At 40.6% G+C, this 15,102-nt stretch overlaps 1 protein-coding gene across 3 annotated transcripts in view; it reads right to left on the reverse strand.

Moving 5' to 3' along the window:
• Positions 1 to 1,179: 1,179 nt before the first annotated feature.
• Positions 1,180 to 15,102, reverse strand: part of LOC148427558 (forkhead box protein J3-like) — a 68,652-nt gene continuing 54,729 nt past the window's right edge. For 2 of the 3 annotated variants that reach the window (XM_088408814.1, XM_088408812.1), the window contains 7 exons: positions 14,717 to 14,863; positions 12,928 to 13,141; positions 8,989 to 9,213; positions 6,778 to 6,879; positions 5,038 to 5,292; positions 4,551 to 4,679; positions 1,180 to 4,136 (listed from right to left, as the gene is read on the reverse strand). In XM_088408814.1, the coding sequence (XP_088264940.1) occupies positions 4,021 to 4,136; positions 4,551 to 4,679; positions 5,038 to 5,292; positions 6,778 to 6,879; positions 8,989 to 9,213; positions 12,928 to 13,141; positions 14,717 to 14,863 (1,188 nt within the window). In that variant the 3' untranslated portion in view covers positions 1,180 to 4,020. The remainder of the gene's footprint in view (positions 4,137 to 4,550; positions 4,680 to 5,037; positions 5,293 to 6,777; positions 6,880 to 8,988; positions 9,214 to 12,927; positions 13,142 to 14,716; positions 14,864 to 15,102) is intronic. The other variant, XM_088408813.1, reaches the window with a different exon arrangement.

A 15,102-nucleotide genomic window follows, 5' to 3' on the forward strand; every position in this document is an offset into this window, starting at 1 on the left:
GTTGGACGAAACGTCGGGCTACAATTACAGGAAAGTTTGTCTTCGGGCAAGAGCAAAGCATTAAAGCAGAGCTCTCACGATGCTCTACTGTGTTAAATACAGTAAGATCTAACTTGTTTCTCATATACATATTGTTACTGCATATATTTAATTCATGTGCATCTGCAACAAAATTACAAATACTGTTTGCGTAGCCTTGCACAGGTGTCGAGCTCCAGTCCCCGACGGCCGGTATCCTGCATGTTTTCTGGTTTTCTCTCCTAACGCAACTGATTAAAATGGTTAGCTCATTAGCAAACTCTACAGGAGCTTGAATATGATCCCAATCATTTGAATCAGGTGTTTGAGAGAGCGGATTCGGAAACATGCAGGATACCGGCCCTCGAGGGCTGGAGTTCGACACCCATGTAACGTGTCAAGCTCCGTTCCGCGAGGGCCGGAGTCCTTTGTGTTTTCCAGTTTCTTCTCCCCCAAACAAATGATTAGTTCATTAGCAAACTCTGCAGGAACTTGAAAATGATCACCTTATCATTTGAACAAGGTGTGTTTGGGAGGGAAGCGTCGAAAACGTGCAGGATAGCGGCCCTCAAGGATTGGACTTTAACATCTATATCATAGAACAGGCATGAGCAAATTACGGCCGTTTAGCTTTTGAATCCGGGCTAGGGTCTAGCTGTCCCACATTTTTTTTTTTTTTCTTATGAGATGCATTATCAAAACACGGCAGCCAAATGCTCCTGGTCCAGCCGTTTAGTCAAATTTCAGAACCCCTTGCTGCCATCGAGTCAAAGAGTTTTCCTACCACTGCCTTATAATATAATAATGCATTAACATTATTGGACTTGATTTTTTTGTTTTTTTTTATATACACTACACAGCAATTGTTGTATCCTCCTGAGACTCAATCTATTCATTTGTGTCCATTGTGACTTTGTTTTGGGTCTTAATCCTTTGACTCATTCAAGCGCCATACTAGGTACAAGCCAGAGTGTAGGGTAAGGGACATCCTGGCCTTTCCTGCAATGTCTCATGGGTTTGGGTGGGATGCGATTCACTTTGCTGTCTTGCGGAAACAAAAAAGATACATCGGTGTCCACAAATGAATGGGCTGGGTCTCGGGAGAATATGTACAAAAGTTAAGCGGAGCAAAAATAGCAGAAGCAAGGTTAGGACAGTAAAAACGGTCAATTATATTTTAATAAACACTGAAACAGTTTTGTAACCGTTGAAGCATACACAGATTAGTATTTCTGACACACCAAAATCACATATGTACAATACGATGACCTTATTTACACACAGTGTCTCTTTGAAGGACAAATAACAAAAATACCGGGTTCTCTCACCATTTGCATTTTTCTTTCTTTTTCTTAAGGGAAAAAAGAAGCGAGACATGATGCTATTCACAAAAGGACAACAATGCACACATACGCTATATAATGCTGGTCACTGTAATACAGCAACGATGGCAACAATGATAATAGTAAAGTCAGATTTTGTTTCTCCCCCCTCCGAAGAGCACTTGATTTTCTGCTTTGTATTTTGCACTCAAAAACGTACAGATACTTCATTTCTTTAGAGCAATGCAGAGTTGTATACTCTCGATAGTCACCTTTTCACGCAGACTAAATCACGATGGAGAAAAACAAATAATACATCTACAGAGCCTGATGAAAAAAATAGTAATCAAAATCAAAGCATTTTTTGTTGATCAGCAAGATGTTTAACATTATATTTGTGCAAAAAAACGCGACTTCACCTAATGTGTCTTTGTCATAAATAATAAGCACAAAGAATTCTACCTAATGAAAACATGAATTTAATGCTTCTGAGTGTTTCATGAGCTCATTTCACTTCATTTGATTTGCTTGAAGATGACAAATGTGGCAGTTGTCAGGCGCCATGTAGAATGTGGCAGTCACTTTACAACACATAAATGGCTTGAAATGATAAATCTGCAAACTACCCTGAGAACATGACAGCGTGCACTGTTACAAACAAACAAAAACCACCAGAAAACTAAACTAATAGTGGTGCATAGTAGTGAGATGTATTGCAATGCTCATTTTGCCAATTAGATGGCAGCCAACCCATACAGTCTACATACAGAGGTGTCAAACTCATTTTTTGTCGCAGGCCAGTTTGTAGCGAGAACTTCCTTCATTGGGCCGATAAGTTGAGGAAACCAAGTCGATTTTAAATGGTCTCATAGTATTATTACTGTACACAGCAAATTGATGGCTTAGTTGTTTTGAAATCAGAAGTAAAGCAGTCTGTTTGTTCATTTATTGTTTACATTACTGTAACAGAACAAACCAAAAAATCTCAACATTATTTTTCATTATACACAACAAGCTAAAGTTTTGGAACAGAGTTTAGCAAGGGTAATGGAAACTTACATGATTTGCTTTCGCGGGCCACATAAAATGACGTGGCGGGCCAGATTTGGCCCCCAGGCCTTGAGTTTGACACCTGTGGTGTACAACGTGTACTCATATAGATACCAAGTATACAGAGAATTTGCAAACAAGAAAAATATCTAAAGGAGTTGATTTTGAATAAATAAATTACCTGGAGTAAGCAGGATCTCAGAAAAAAAAGGAGTAGCACCTGGAAAAATATTGAAAACGCATTGGGGCCACGCTGGAAAGAAAAAAAAAATTAAAGAATGAATTAAAAAAAAAAAATGGCCCCCCATGTTGCAACGTCCCCATCTTACGTATTTTTCATTTTGTGATGTGGAATACTGAGTTTATTCGTCCGCTCTTTATTGTATTTTCCTGGTTTTGCGACAAAAACAACTGTCATGACCCTAGGGGCTTGGCTGTATTTGTGTTGTTTGCATCTGCAGGCGTTTTTAGGTAATTGCACTTATTTTCTGCTGCCCGTCATACTGGATCCATGCAACGCGTCACTACAGTGCTGGTCTGCTATTGGTTGGCGTCTGGTCACGGAGATGCTGGTCTGCTATTGGTCGGCCACACTCGTTTCAAAATGGCGGAATGGTAAAGCTATGTTCTATCATGAGTGGTTGTGGTGGAGTGGTGTTTTCTGATTGTATACATGTATATTATACATACATAGTACTTATGATACTATTTTGGTACCAATTTTTAATATGTATGGACAATTTTGAGGTTTTTTTTTTACCTGGGGTTCTAAACTTATTAGCTATTTAACATAGGTTTGGATTGCCCTTCATGACGAATTCGCCTTATGACCCCAATCGCGGAACTGATTAATGTCGTAACACGGTGGGCCAACTGTACAGATACACACACACATATATATATATATATATATATATATATATATATATATATATATATATAAATAATAATTTTCTGGAGTTAAAATCCTATTGTAAAGAAAGATTTTTTTCATTCCTGAAAAAAAATGTCAAGGTACGACAACAAACTGTCTTTTATCATACAATAAGCTGTTTTTTTTTCATTTTATTTTTTGCAAAACTATATTATTAGAAGAAATGATAATCTTAAGAATGTCAATATGAAAAGATGAACTGTTGGGTTTTCAAAAATAAATTAAAAAAATAAAGAATGGCAAAGGACTTCTGTTCCATTTGACAGTGCTACAGTCACTATAACTTCCCCTCAATGATACCACAAGCTGGCAGCAAAGCAAATCTTCAATATTATAGGACAGGTATAGATTTTTTTTTTTTTTCCAGTGCGGCCCTAATACTCTTGGTAATGAATGGATGAAAACAAAAGGAAACATTTCACAGAATGTTTCAACCGTAAACAAAAGCAAACATTTCACAGAATATGTTTCAATCATTTAAAGTCTTGTCACCCACGTTTGCGTGAGGGAGGGGCAACTAATCATAAAATGATTTGATCAGTGTTGCCTTACAACTTTGTCCACTTGGTGACTGATTGTCTCTAGTTCTATCCCCGCCTCAAAAAAAAATACGCCATTCTTTTGGATTGTCTTCAGTGTTTTTGGTGGGCCACTCTCATACTTTTTCCCTTCTCCCGTCGTTTCCCGGCTTCCTGTTCACACGATGGAGTCCCAGTCGAAGTCATCCTGGATGTCATCAGCGACCAGCATGCGCCTTACCTGGAAGTGTCCTGGAGGTAAAATGTGCTGCTGGCTCAGCTGGCTGTGATGGCCTGAACATCAGGCAGAGACATAGATGTGAGTTATTTTACTCGAATAGAGAATACAGAGCAGTGTTTAACTTGAAACGCAGGGATACAGTACACATACACCCATTTTTTCAGTTACACTTGCATTTAGATAACAGCTGTGTTGTAAGTGTGGAAGCACTGCCATCCAGTGGTCACAGTTATCACTACTACTAGATAAGCATTAGTCAAGGGTGTCAGCTCCTCTCCATAAAAAACGTATTTGACCAGAATTCTATGAGTTATTATTGCTATTACTGTTTTAAAAGACAAGAATTCTTGTCCATGGGACTGAAGGAGTTAATAACCAATTTAGGGGGGGAGAGCCACATTGCAATGTGAATTCCTCATAACAATGTAACACTAGCAGAGGGCTTTATACACATGCAAAACGCACACCTGGTAAAAGTGTGATGGAGGAGTCTGCAGTCATGGTGGGGGCTGTGCTGCTGATGGGAGGCATGTGAGGGTATCCAGGTGGGCCCATCAGAGACGGAATGTTCTGTCTGGAGTCCATGTACATGTTCACTGTGGGCGCACACACAGCAACGACCAATGACTAAATATTACATAAGCACACAGTTTTGCCCACAACCCACCTTTAGTGTCTTTGCTAAATGATTTCATGCCATAATTTGCAAGTATTCAGCGCTCAGTAAGAGCCGCAGTTCCCAAGTGAATGCTTCACGTGGGTACAATTGGACAGTGAGACATGAGCATCATTCAGCTACAAGGTTTCAACTTTAGTGACGGTGGCAAAAAGATCCTGTCTTCATGTCCAAGGTCACACATGGAAGAGCACCCACAAACTGAAAGCTGTGTAGCTCCTGTATGGAATGCGGTGAAAGATGCGAGACTACTTTTTCCGACAAATTTGAGTACTGACCTGTTTGAATGAGCTGACCGTGCTGATTGCGCTGACTGGCCTTGGGGTGCATCGCACCATGCGGCTGAGCCGGGTGCTGCGGGGCTCTGGGCGCCGCTGGGAGTGCGACTTGAGGTTGGGAGAGGGAGGCCCCCTGAGGGGGAATGACGCCCGTGGCCGTGAAAAACTGGTTGACGGACGAACAAAGGTCAGCTACTTGAGAGGCATCCAGGGACCAGTTGATGAGCTCGGCCTGACGCATGCTCTCCTTCAGGCCTGGCTCAGATGAACGCAGAGGGCGAAAATGTGACACTCGCTAGTGGGATGTACATGTGTGGATAATATCATTGGTACACAATGATCATTGAAATAAGTGATGAAAGTATTGATAAACCAATGCAGGCACTGCCCAACAAAATTACTTAACGGGGGCGGGGGGCAATTACATCCTCACATAGAGCCAGACAGGCTTGTGACCCCCACCCATCATTAATGAAATAATCTTTTATATGCCACGGACTCAGTGTGATGTTACAATTAATAAAATTAAAACGTTGCAAGTGATAAACATGCAGAATTACAGAAATCGGGAAGGGGCCAAATACTTATACTCTCTCAACAAAGACAGGCCCTCACTGTTGTTTTATTTGTCCACCCAACATGTACTGTCAAGTGCTTGCGTTTGCCCCACTGGAGCTTCCTGTGCTACAAAGGTTATATGCAGGCTTGCTAGATGGTGTGAAGGTAGTGTGAGTGGGGCCAAGCGCAACAGAAGAGAGTGATGATGGAGGGAAGCTGGGTGTAATGGGACCAGCTGTCATCAGGATAAGAGGCTGTTACTGAGACACCCCTAATTAGGTTATTTACATCACACAATTGAGAGAATGAAAAAGAGGTGGAATGTGTGTGTGTGTGTGTGTGTGTGTGTGAGAGTACATGAGGTAGCAACCTCTCAGATGCAGACAGGCTAATAACTTTTATTAGACCAGTACAAATTACATTGTTATAAAACTGTGCCACAAGGACCAGACTTACATACAGTAGAATCATACGATTATGAGGAGGATTCATTCAAAATGCGGATGAAGAATCATCATGAAGAATCATAAAGGTAGGTGCGCCAAAAGTAGTATGTACAATTAGGAGTTGAGCACCAGAAACTTGTGAGAGTGTCAGGTTTTGTAGCCTTGTAAGACCTCACCAAGGTGAGTGTATACAATACGTAAAAATATTAACTGGAAATGGGAGAAAAGAAAATAACACTACTCCATGTTATTTTAGTTTGTTTTATTTCCAGTGTTTAAATTTCAATCTTAAAATGTTACTTGAAGGCCTTCCTGTAAAATGAATGCATTTTTCCCCCATCCATTGAGCTGAATTCATTCTACATGGGGATTGGGTTGTGAGAGGGCTGTCACATGAGGAGCAGAATTTGGACCCAGACACACAAGAAATGGCAGTAGAAAAACAAAGTCTTTACATGATAAACGTCCAAGTGATAATAGAATGCAGGGTTGACTATAAAACACAAAATTCAAAGGAACAATGAAGAGCCAAAAAAAAAAAAAAAAAAAAGACAGCTTGATGTTCTGACACGTCACTGAGAACCTTTTCATGGAGAACACGTTGGATGTTTTCGAAGCACCACCGCTCATGGGTTTCATCCCGCATAATTTTACGCATATTTTTGCGATTGCTTGTATGTTTTGCTTCAATTTCTCTCCACAAACTCCCTGAAAATTCCTATGATAGTGTGTTTACCTTGAAATGGAGAGAGGTCTACATCAGCCCAGTTGTAGCTTGTTGCAATCCGACAGCTTTCTTTCAGCCATTCCAGGTTTGGGTACCAATCTGTTGTCATGCCTGGAAGAAAGGCCGACGGTGAATATGTGTATTACATGTACACATATTTTACATATTATCTTGAGCATATTTTAAAAAATGTTTTGGGTTGGGGTTATTCTGAGTTTTTCCCTTAATTTTTCCCAATTTTTAATGGAATACCATTAAATGTTTTTAGTTGAATGTTTTCTCAATGTGTGTGTCTACTATATGCAATTTTTACTGTTCTCAGGCTCACCCATATGAAGTAAGATCACTGTCCAAGTTTTTTTAAACACGATTTCTGAAGACGTCAGCAAATTTGATTTAGTGCCTTTTAATACTGTAATTTTCGTACGGGTGAATTAATTGCAACATGAAGCGTCATACTGCTATACTGTGTTAAATTATAGCACCTCCTTTACAAATTGGATGTGCGTTGTCTATAGCATAGGCGTCGAACTCCAGTCCTCGAGGGCCGGCATCTTGCATGTTTTCCAGTTTTCTTTCCCCAAACACACCTGATTCAAATGATTAGCTCATTAGCAAGCTCGGCAAGAGCTTTAAAATGATCCCAATCATTTGAATCAGGTGTTTTTTGAGGGAAAAGGTTTGAAAACATGTAGGATACCGGCCCTCGAGGACTGGAGTTCGACACCTGTGGTCTATAGTGTTGCCATTTTTTTCAGCAGATAGTTTTGTTCTGTTTAGGAGGTAGTGAAAAATTATATTTCACAGAGGCTATATCAGTGATACACTACTGGTTTAGACAACCAACCATTCAGGCTTATATTCACCTCAGTTACCAGTCTTTAATAAACCTAAATGTGTTTTGGGAGCACATGAAAAACATGCAGACTTTGCAGGGGAAGTCCTAAGATTCAGACAGAAACTATTGACTTTGAAGCAGAAGTGTGGTCGGCGTTACGACATACAGTTGCAGAATGGTGGGTCATACTATGAAGTCCATATCGCACCGCCATTTGAAAAACACTAGTCTAAATAAGCCATGTGGTGGAGTGGTGAAGCAGTCCAGGTTGTAACCTACATCTTGGCTCTAGTCAGCTGGGATGGATGGATTTTTTTTTTTTTTTTTAAATAAAAAGTCCTGCTGAAATCCGTTCCAAAGGAAACCACAGGGAGGCGCAACCCCACACAGAAATATTCCAGTCACATATCTGTGCCTTTGTGCAAAATAAAGAGGAGAAGCTTCCCACCACCTCAAACTAAACAATAGATGCTCAGGCCTCACAGCAAAGACTATGGACTACAGATAGCTCGTATTCATCTTCAGCTTGCGGAGAAAATCCCAAACTGAGATTCACGTATAATGAGTGAATGCCATTCCAGAGCTTTATTGATAACACAGACACACACATATGCACAAATTGAAATGACACAGAGAAGCAGAAATTATTTGAGAACGAAACTTGTTAGTACATTCGTACACATCTTAGTTATAGGAACCACATTTGAAAAGCAATGAACACGTGCAAGAAAGAGACCCTTAATAATACAAACCAGACTGTGTGGCATTAGAAGAAGCATCGAGTTACCGCTTGGCATGGAGTGGCATCAATATTTATTAAATATGAAACATACTAGATAATACGCATTGGCAGGCGGCGCTGATTTTCCAAGGATCACTAAGACGATACAAAGAAAAAAAAGGCCTCAGAGCGGTTCCTGTTTAGTTTAATTGTTGCTCTGAAAGATGAAATATGAAAATCTTCCTAAATATATACCCGCAGATTTGCATTCTGCCCAGCCGGGTCGGGGGATGATTGACTTCATGCATGTCAACCTTTCGAAATTCCTTATAATTTACACTTGTTACACAATTTCTCACAAGCACAATACTGTATACAGAACTCGAATGCATATCGTGGTCCACTGCAAGAGGACAAGAATCGGGGGTGCCATTTTAGTCAACTCGGCCGCATGAAAAGGAAAGCAAAGTGGCGACTGTGGATTATACCGCACCATGCACAGCTAAGCCAAAACAGCAAATGCACTAAGATCATATTATCATGTGTTTAGTTTGTACTTGGTACTTTTGACTTAGTTTGTACTACCATGGGGTAGCCCTCAAATGAAATAATGAAGAAGTGAAATGAGACAGACTGACAGATAGATCTTGATAGACCTCACCTGTTGTGGCACAGCTCTGTCCACTATGACTCTGGCGGGAGAGGGTTGGGTGTTGGCCATGGCTGGACAGGTGATGTTGAGAGTGGTGGGAGTGGTGGTGGTTGTGTTGATGATGACTGGCACTCCCCGCGCAGTTGCTGACGCCATTCATTGCACCAGGCGAGTGCTGATAAGAGCAAGCTGTCCGACTCGAATGGTTCGAGTCCCCGGGCATAACCATCAAAGCTGTCGGGAAGACGAAACAAAAAATCACCAATAATCACTTTGGAATCTTGCGTTATAATCATGATTTATCACAACTTGACACCTAAAAAGAGATTCTATTGGGACCTTCACCCGAGGGCAACATGGAAGGGATGCCTAAAGACAAACACAGAGCTTCTTAGGGGGAAATTAAATCAGTAGCTAAAATAACTACTATAATTCCCCAAACTAAGAACACACCTGTGTAGCTATAGGAGGAATCCTTAATTTTAGAGTCAAATTCTGGCATTTCTTATGTTACCGTGTATTAAGACGCACCAACAGTTTGGCAAGAACAGAATAAATCTCATCTTTATAAATTCTTCATATTTTCTTGTGTTCGTATCCATAAATTATCATTTTTTTTGCAGGATTCATGACGTGTAATGCAGATTCACCACATTGTGAGCGGGCGGGGAACGCAGCAACAGCTTAAAGTGCTCCAAGCAGTTGTTTGGAGCGGCTCGATTTCATTTTGTCGTAAATACCCGATGTTGCGAACCATCCGTATTCCAGAAAGTTTATGATTGTGTGTGTATATGCCAAAAGACCACTAATACAAGTCAAATGGAATAACCCATTCCGTGTTTTCTAACCGGAGCACTCGCCTCCAGCAGGTTCAATTAAGAGTGGCAAGGTTTGGAGCTATCAGTAGCTTTACATGATGAGGTTTTAGTAATTTTCCTGTGTGTGAACAAGGATGAATTCGGATTCGGACATTGGTTCAGTCTGCTATTTTCTTTTATTGAAAATAATGGCGCAACAACCTCAGCTAACACGAGCTGCTGTTAGCTGCAAAAGGACCTGACTGCTAACAGCCACCTGACGACGACCCTCTAACTCGTCCCATTGCGGTAATTATTTTAAGTAAGAATACGGCTGATATAAAAATGCCCATCTGTGCGTCAAAACACAATTTTAATGGCTGACAGATCAATCTTACTCAAATGGTATCACGCATGCGTACCTGGGTAGCATTTATTCACCCCTGCATATATCTATTGAAGTTATAGTTATCCATGGATGATTTCTATGGATGGTGTGTTGACTTGCATGCAAATGATTTTACTGTAGATGACATGGTTCTTCTTATTTTTACCGTGGCAGGACATAGTCTGGGGTTGGAAACGCCACATATTTTTTTGCGGTCATTGTGTCACCTTTAGGCATCCTAAAGATACTACACTTGCCATTATCCCAGTCAAAAATATCCCTCTGCCTCATTTTCTATAGATCCCAGAAACTTTGCCTGAAGTTATTTGAAGTACTTGAACTAGCGTCATCTGGGAAACTACAGTAATTTTCAAACTTGTCAAAATTGCTATCAGGGATCTAAGCAGACAGGAAATTCAGACTGAAATTCAGGAGAAATGACGTGAAAAAAATGTAAAGTTAGAATCCTGTATGCAAAATTCATTGAAACGCACTAACAGCATATACGGTACGGCATATAAAAGCATATACAATAATTTACTTTTCTGATTTAAAAACATGTATAGCATGGCAAGTCAAAAGCTATGGCATTTTTTTAAGTACTGTACCTTGTGAATTTGGCATGAATATAACACATAAATGCATAGTTAATAAAAGCGATGCAATAAAACTGCTCACTAAACGTTTACAGCATGTTTCAATCAATGTATTCTAATAAGACACATTTCAAGATGTTTCTTGTGATTCTGCCCAAAAGATGATCAAAACGTACATGACATCGCTGACCTTTTGTCGACTGACGACCATTGCAGAAAACTGACAGCAGTTGTCTGAACCGTAAGACTCAGAACTTGTCAAAGATCGCTGAAGTGAAACAAGAGGACAGTGGCTCTTTTTGCGTCCGTCACTTCATGAGGAGTATGACGAGTCCTCAAGTGGGAACGTATGCGGCTACCAAGAGTTGTGTCGCTTTACCTGCCTATAAAAGTGGTTTTTGCTTGTTTGTTTGTTTTATTCGGGCTTTGATCCCTTTTGCTCTCTGCTGCTCGTCACTTCAAAGTCTTTTCCTCCATTTTTTTTTAACTACCAAATCCTTTGTGGAGTGTATTCTGACTGCTCCGTTTTAGCTCTTCATGTTACGTCTTTCAAGATCAAATGAATGTCTTTTTTTAACTTAACAGTGAATTTAATACATCAATTGATGTTTTCTACGACAGTATTGATTGTCAAAATAGTCACTGCCTTCTCCAAACACTTTGGTCCATATTTTGCTTAGAACCATATTCAAAATCTTACACCGGACCATATATTCGTTTTTTTGTCCCTTAAATGTTAATAATGAATTACTGATATGTTTGCCGGAACATGTCAATTAGGCAGAGCGCCTACACTCAAACCGCCTGGTTTCAAACTATCATTCAAACATGTTGGAATGTATGAAATAATTATATCAGCATAGTTACAACTGTATCGGTGCAACTCTAAAATACAATACAACATTGTACACATCCATATGATATCACCAGCCAAATATCCTGGGTGGGACCCATGCCATCTGTGTAGAGATTATTTCAGGTAAACATTAATGGCAACACTTTTAGCCAACTGCAAATTATGATTTGTGCTTTCCGCTACGCTGAGCCAGCCGCTCTACTGTCAAGTAGCTACGGTGTGGCACATCGAATAAAGAAGAGTATGACATAGTCCGAATGCTTATCATCGTTTCATTTTATAATATGGTCACAGTACTTGAAACTTTTGACTGTTAAAGAAAGGTTTATAGTTTGTGTTGCTCATGACATGCAGGTTAAAAAAAGAATATGGCAATTGTAAGACAGAGTGGCATTGTCAAGTATCGGTACTCAATATCATTAAGTACTCTAATGTAAATAACTGTACTCTTACTGTGTCGAAAGGATTAGGTTACATTCCTAATTATTGTTGTTTGAAAACAGTATTTTGCAATTCAAACTCAAGCTTTCAGATTTTTTCACCGTCTGTAAAAACTTTATCAAGTCTCAGGTTTACAAATGAAAGGGAAGTTTACACCTCGTGAACGTCAGAATGAGTTGTCTTGATTATACAGTAGATATAATTACGCTCTACCTAGGTTATCGTCATCATCATCATCATTGTATCATCATTGCATCTCAGACCACAAATGGAAGGATGCCTGTTCGTAAATCCAGCAGAGCACATCACTCTCCTCGGAACAAGAGGATTCGTGCCTCTAGAGGAAATACAGGGAGCGAGAGGGGAGGTTGATCAGAGGATGGTGGGATGCAGGCAAGGCCCAAGTGGGAGGAGGCCGAGTGACCCGAAAGCTTCAGGAAGCAATTATCGAGATGCTTCACAAACTTTAGAAGCAATCTAATTAGCTTTATCAAAGCTGCAGATGTGTTTGTCTTTTTCCTCGCCTTCCGATGAATTCTTTGCTCTTAATTGCCTTTGCTCGTTTGACTGAGCGGGCCGTAAAATGCAGATATGCGGAACAGCAGATTGTTTGTTTATTAAAATACAATAGAGGCAGGGGTAGCGTGTGCTGGGAGGTTAATGCAGCAACGCCTCCCGTGCTGTGAAAGCAATATTAAAGTTGCACATCAATTTCAAGAGCTTAAGCTTGACAGTTAATTATGCGCAGGAAGCCTGACATGAAGCGGTTTTTGCCTCCTTTTCTGTGAACGAGTGTAAGTGCAGCGGTCCGACGGGCAAAGACCAGCAGATAACGTGCGGCCCGTCGACGAGACGAGCGCTGACACCCACCTTGCTGCGGGAACGACTGCTCAAAGACACACTTGTACAGGCTTCGGAAGGACGCGCTCAGGTCCTCGAAGTCCGAGAAGCAACCGTGCTTATCCCGTGACTCCGGCACGGGCAGAGCGTACTGGGGTTGTGGAGGAGGAGCGGAAGGCCGCGTGGGCTGGGTGGGCTGCTGAAGACTCAAGGACTGGGATGAGGGCTCCGAGTGACTACTAACCTGTAAGAGAAAGGACGTATGACTGTTGATAGATGGAGATTTTTTTTTTTTTTTACTTTAATGTAAAGAACCATTACTGAAGCACAAGCATTGAGACTCACACCCCCAAAGGTTGAAAATTGCAGATACTAATAGTGTAAATATTTCTTGACAGTAGCATTTAGTGGATGACAAATGACTAACTGAAAAGACGTGTGTTTTTCCAGATGATGAATTTTCTAAGAAAGTATTGTGATACAGTAAATGTTAGTATTGGTGGTTTTCCAATTGATCTAATTAAAAGCTCAATTCATTAGTCTGATATTGATGCACAATGACTGACGTGTTTGTATGAACACAGAAATCTTGGATTGGAACTACACAAACTCTGTATTGACTCATTGACTTGCTGTCGAATCGTGCACTCAAAAATTGAGTATCTGGTTCTGATTGCCAATCTCTTTCAGTTTCTGGTGGGTGTAGTGCGTTAATAATCAAATTAAATCTTGTAAAAAATAAAATAACTCAGCTAACACAAGCTGCTGGTAGCTGCAACCGGCACTTGTCGCTAACATCCTACTGATGTCTGCCATCTTGCTCGTCCCGTTACGGTAATTATTGTAAGTAAGAATACAGTCGATATAAAAGCGCACATGTGTGCGTCAAAAGTCGGCTTATGTGGCTGACAGATCAATCTCCCTTGAATGGTGTCCAATAAAAAGCAATTCAAATTTTTAAGTTACCGTTTATAAGACACAACCTTACTTTTGGCCTTCATTTTCGAGAAAAACGTGTATTTTACATTTTGGGGAATTACGGTAGTTATCCTCACGAGGGTTGCGGATTTCACTAGTTACTGAAAGAAATGAATTGCATAAATTTGCATTAATACACTATATGAATGCAGACTGTCTTTCTGCTGATTTACTCTTCTCATTCCAGCTTTTATCTTTTTCAACATTCACCTTTCTACAAAAGCACTTTGCTTTTATCCCTTTTTAAACCCTCTAAGCATGACGCTTCCTCCAGTCAATAATAGTTTACTTTACATCAAGTACATCATTGTCTGCAAACTCTTTGCCATTAGTAAGCACAGATAGCCAGGAGGGGGATGACCTACGACAGGTAATGAGGCCCAATTAACCTCTGAGCCAGGTCCAGTCAGACTACCGATGAGGTGTGAAATGACTGTGTTAGAAGGCAACAAGGTGGAGGGAAAGTGGGAAACAAAAGATGGCCTTGTGAAAAAAGAGGTTAATGCGATAGATGGGATTGTGTTGGCCTTTGCTCATGCAATGAGCAGGGATAGACCTTTAAAAAGGTGACTGTTTCGAGATGAATACAATCAACAGATATTCTTTACGTTCTTTGGTTATTCCTTGTACTATGGGATGAAAGTGTTATTGGACTTGAAGTTTCTAGTTTATTTACGACACAAAGCTACTGTAAATCCTGCCGGCACAGGTGAGTGGAAAATTGTCATTGCACTGCCTCTTCCCATGCATTCAAATCTGCATGTCTTACTCAATCAACAGAAAACACAAAGAAATGCTAATGTTTAGAATGGAAAACAACCCGTCGAGAATAATGTCGCACCGGTGTGTAGCTGTGCATGCTGCTGCCACTGTTCACAGTTGAATTCATGTTGTTCAGGCTGATGGATGTCATGCTCTGCTCAGACAGACTGTTGCTCAGGCTGCCGGGACTCTCACAGTCCTCTGCTTCCGGGCTGTACAGTGCTACCTGCATGCATGTACACACACACACAACATACACAGGTATTTGAATATTATTTTACAATGTAGGCTTTTACACGACACTGAACGACCTCCTGTGTAAAACCTGCGCCAAACACGCCATGCAAGTGACTTGCTGCGGCGACTCCTGACAGGGAAAACTCAAAAGGTTCCTCCTCTTCAGAGGACTCATGTACAAAAGGTGCATACGCTCATTAGTCAAAGTCAAGTCAAAGTGTTTATTGT

This window comes from Hippichthys cyanospilos, chromosome 2, assembly GCF_059441005.1.
Source record: "Hippichthys cyanospilos isolate Australia breed blue-spotted pipefish chromosome 2, RoL_Hcya_1.0, whole genome shotgun sequence".
In the NCBI taxonomy this organism is placed as follows: domain Eukaryota; kingdom Metazoa; phylum Chordata; class Actinopteri; order Syngnathiformes; family Syngnathidae; genus Hippichthys; species Hippichthys cyanospilos.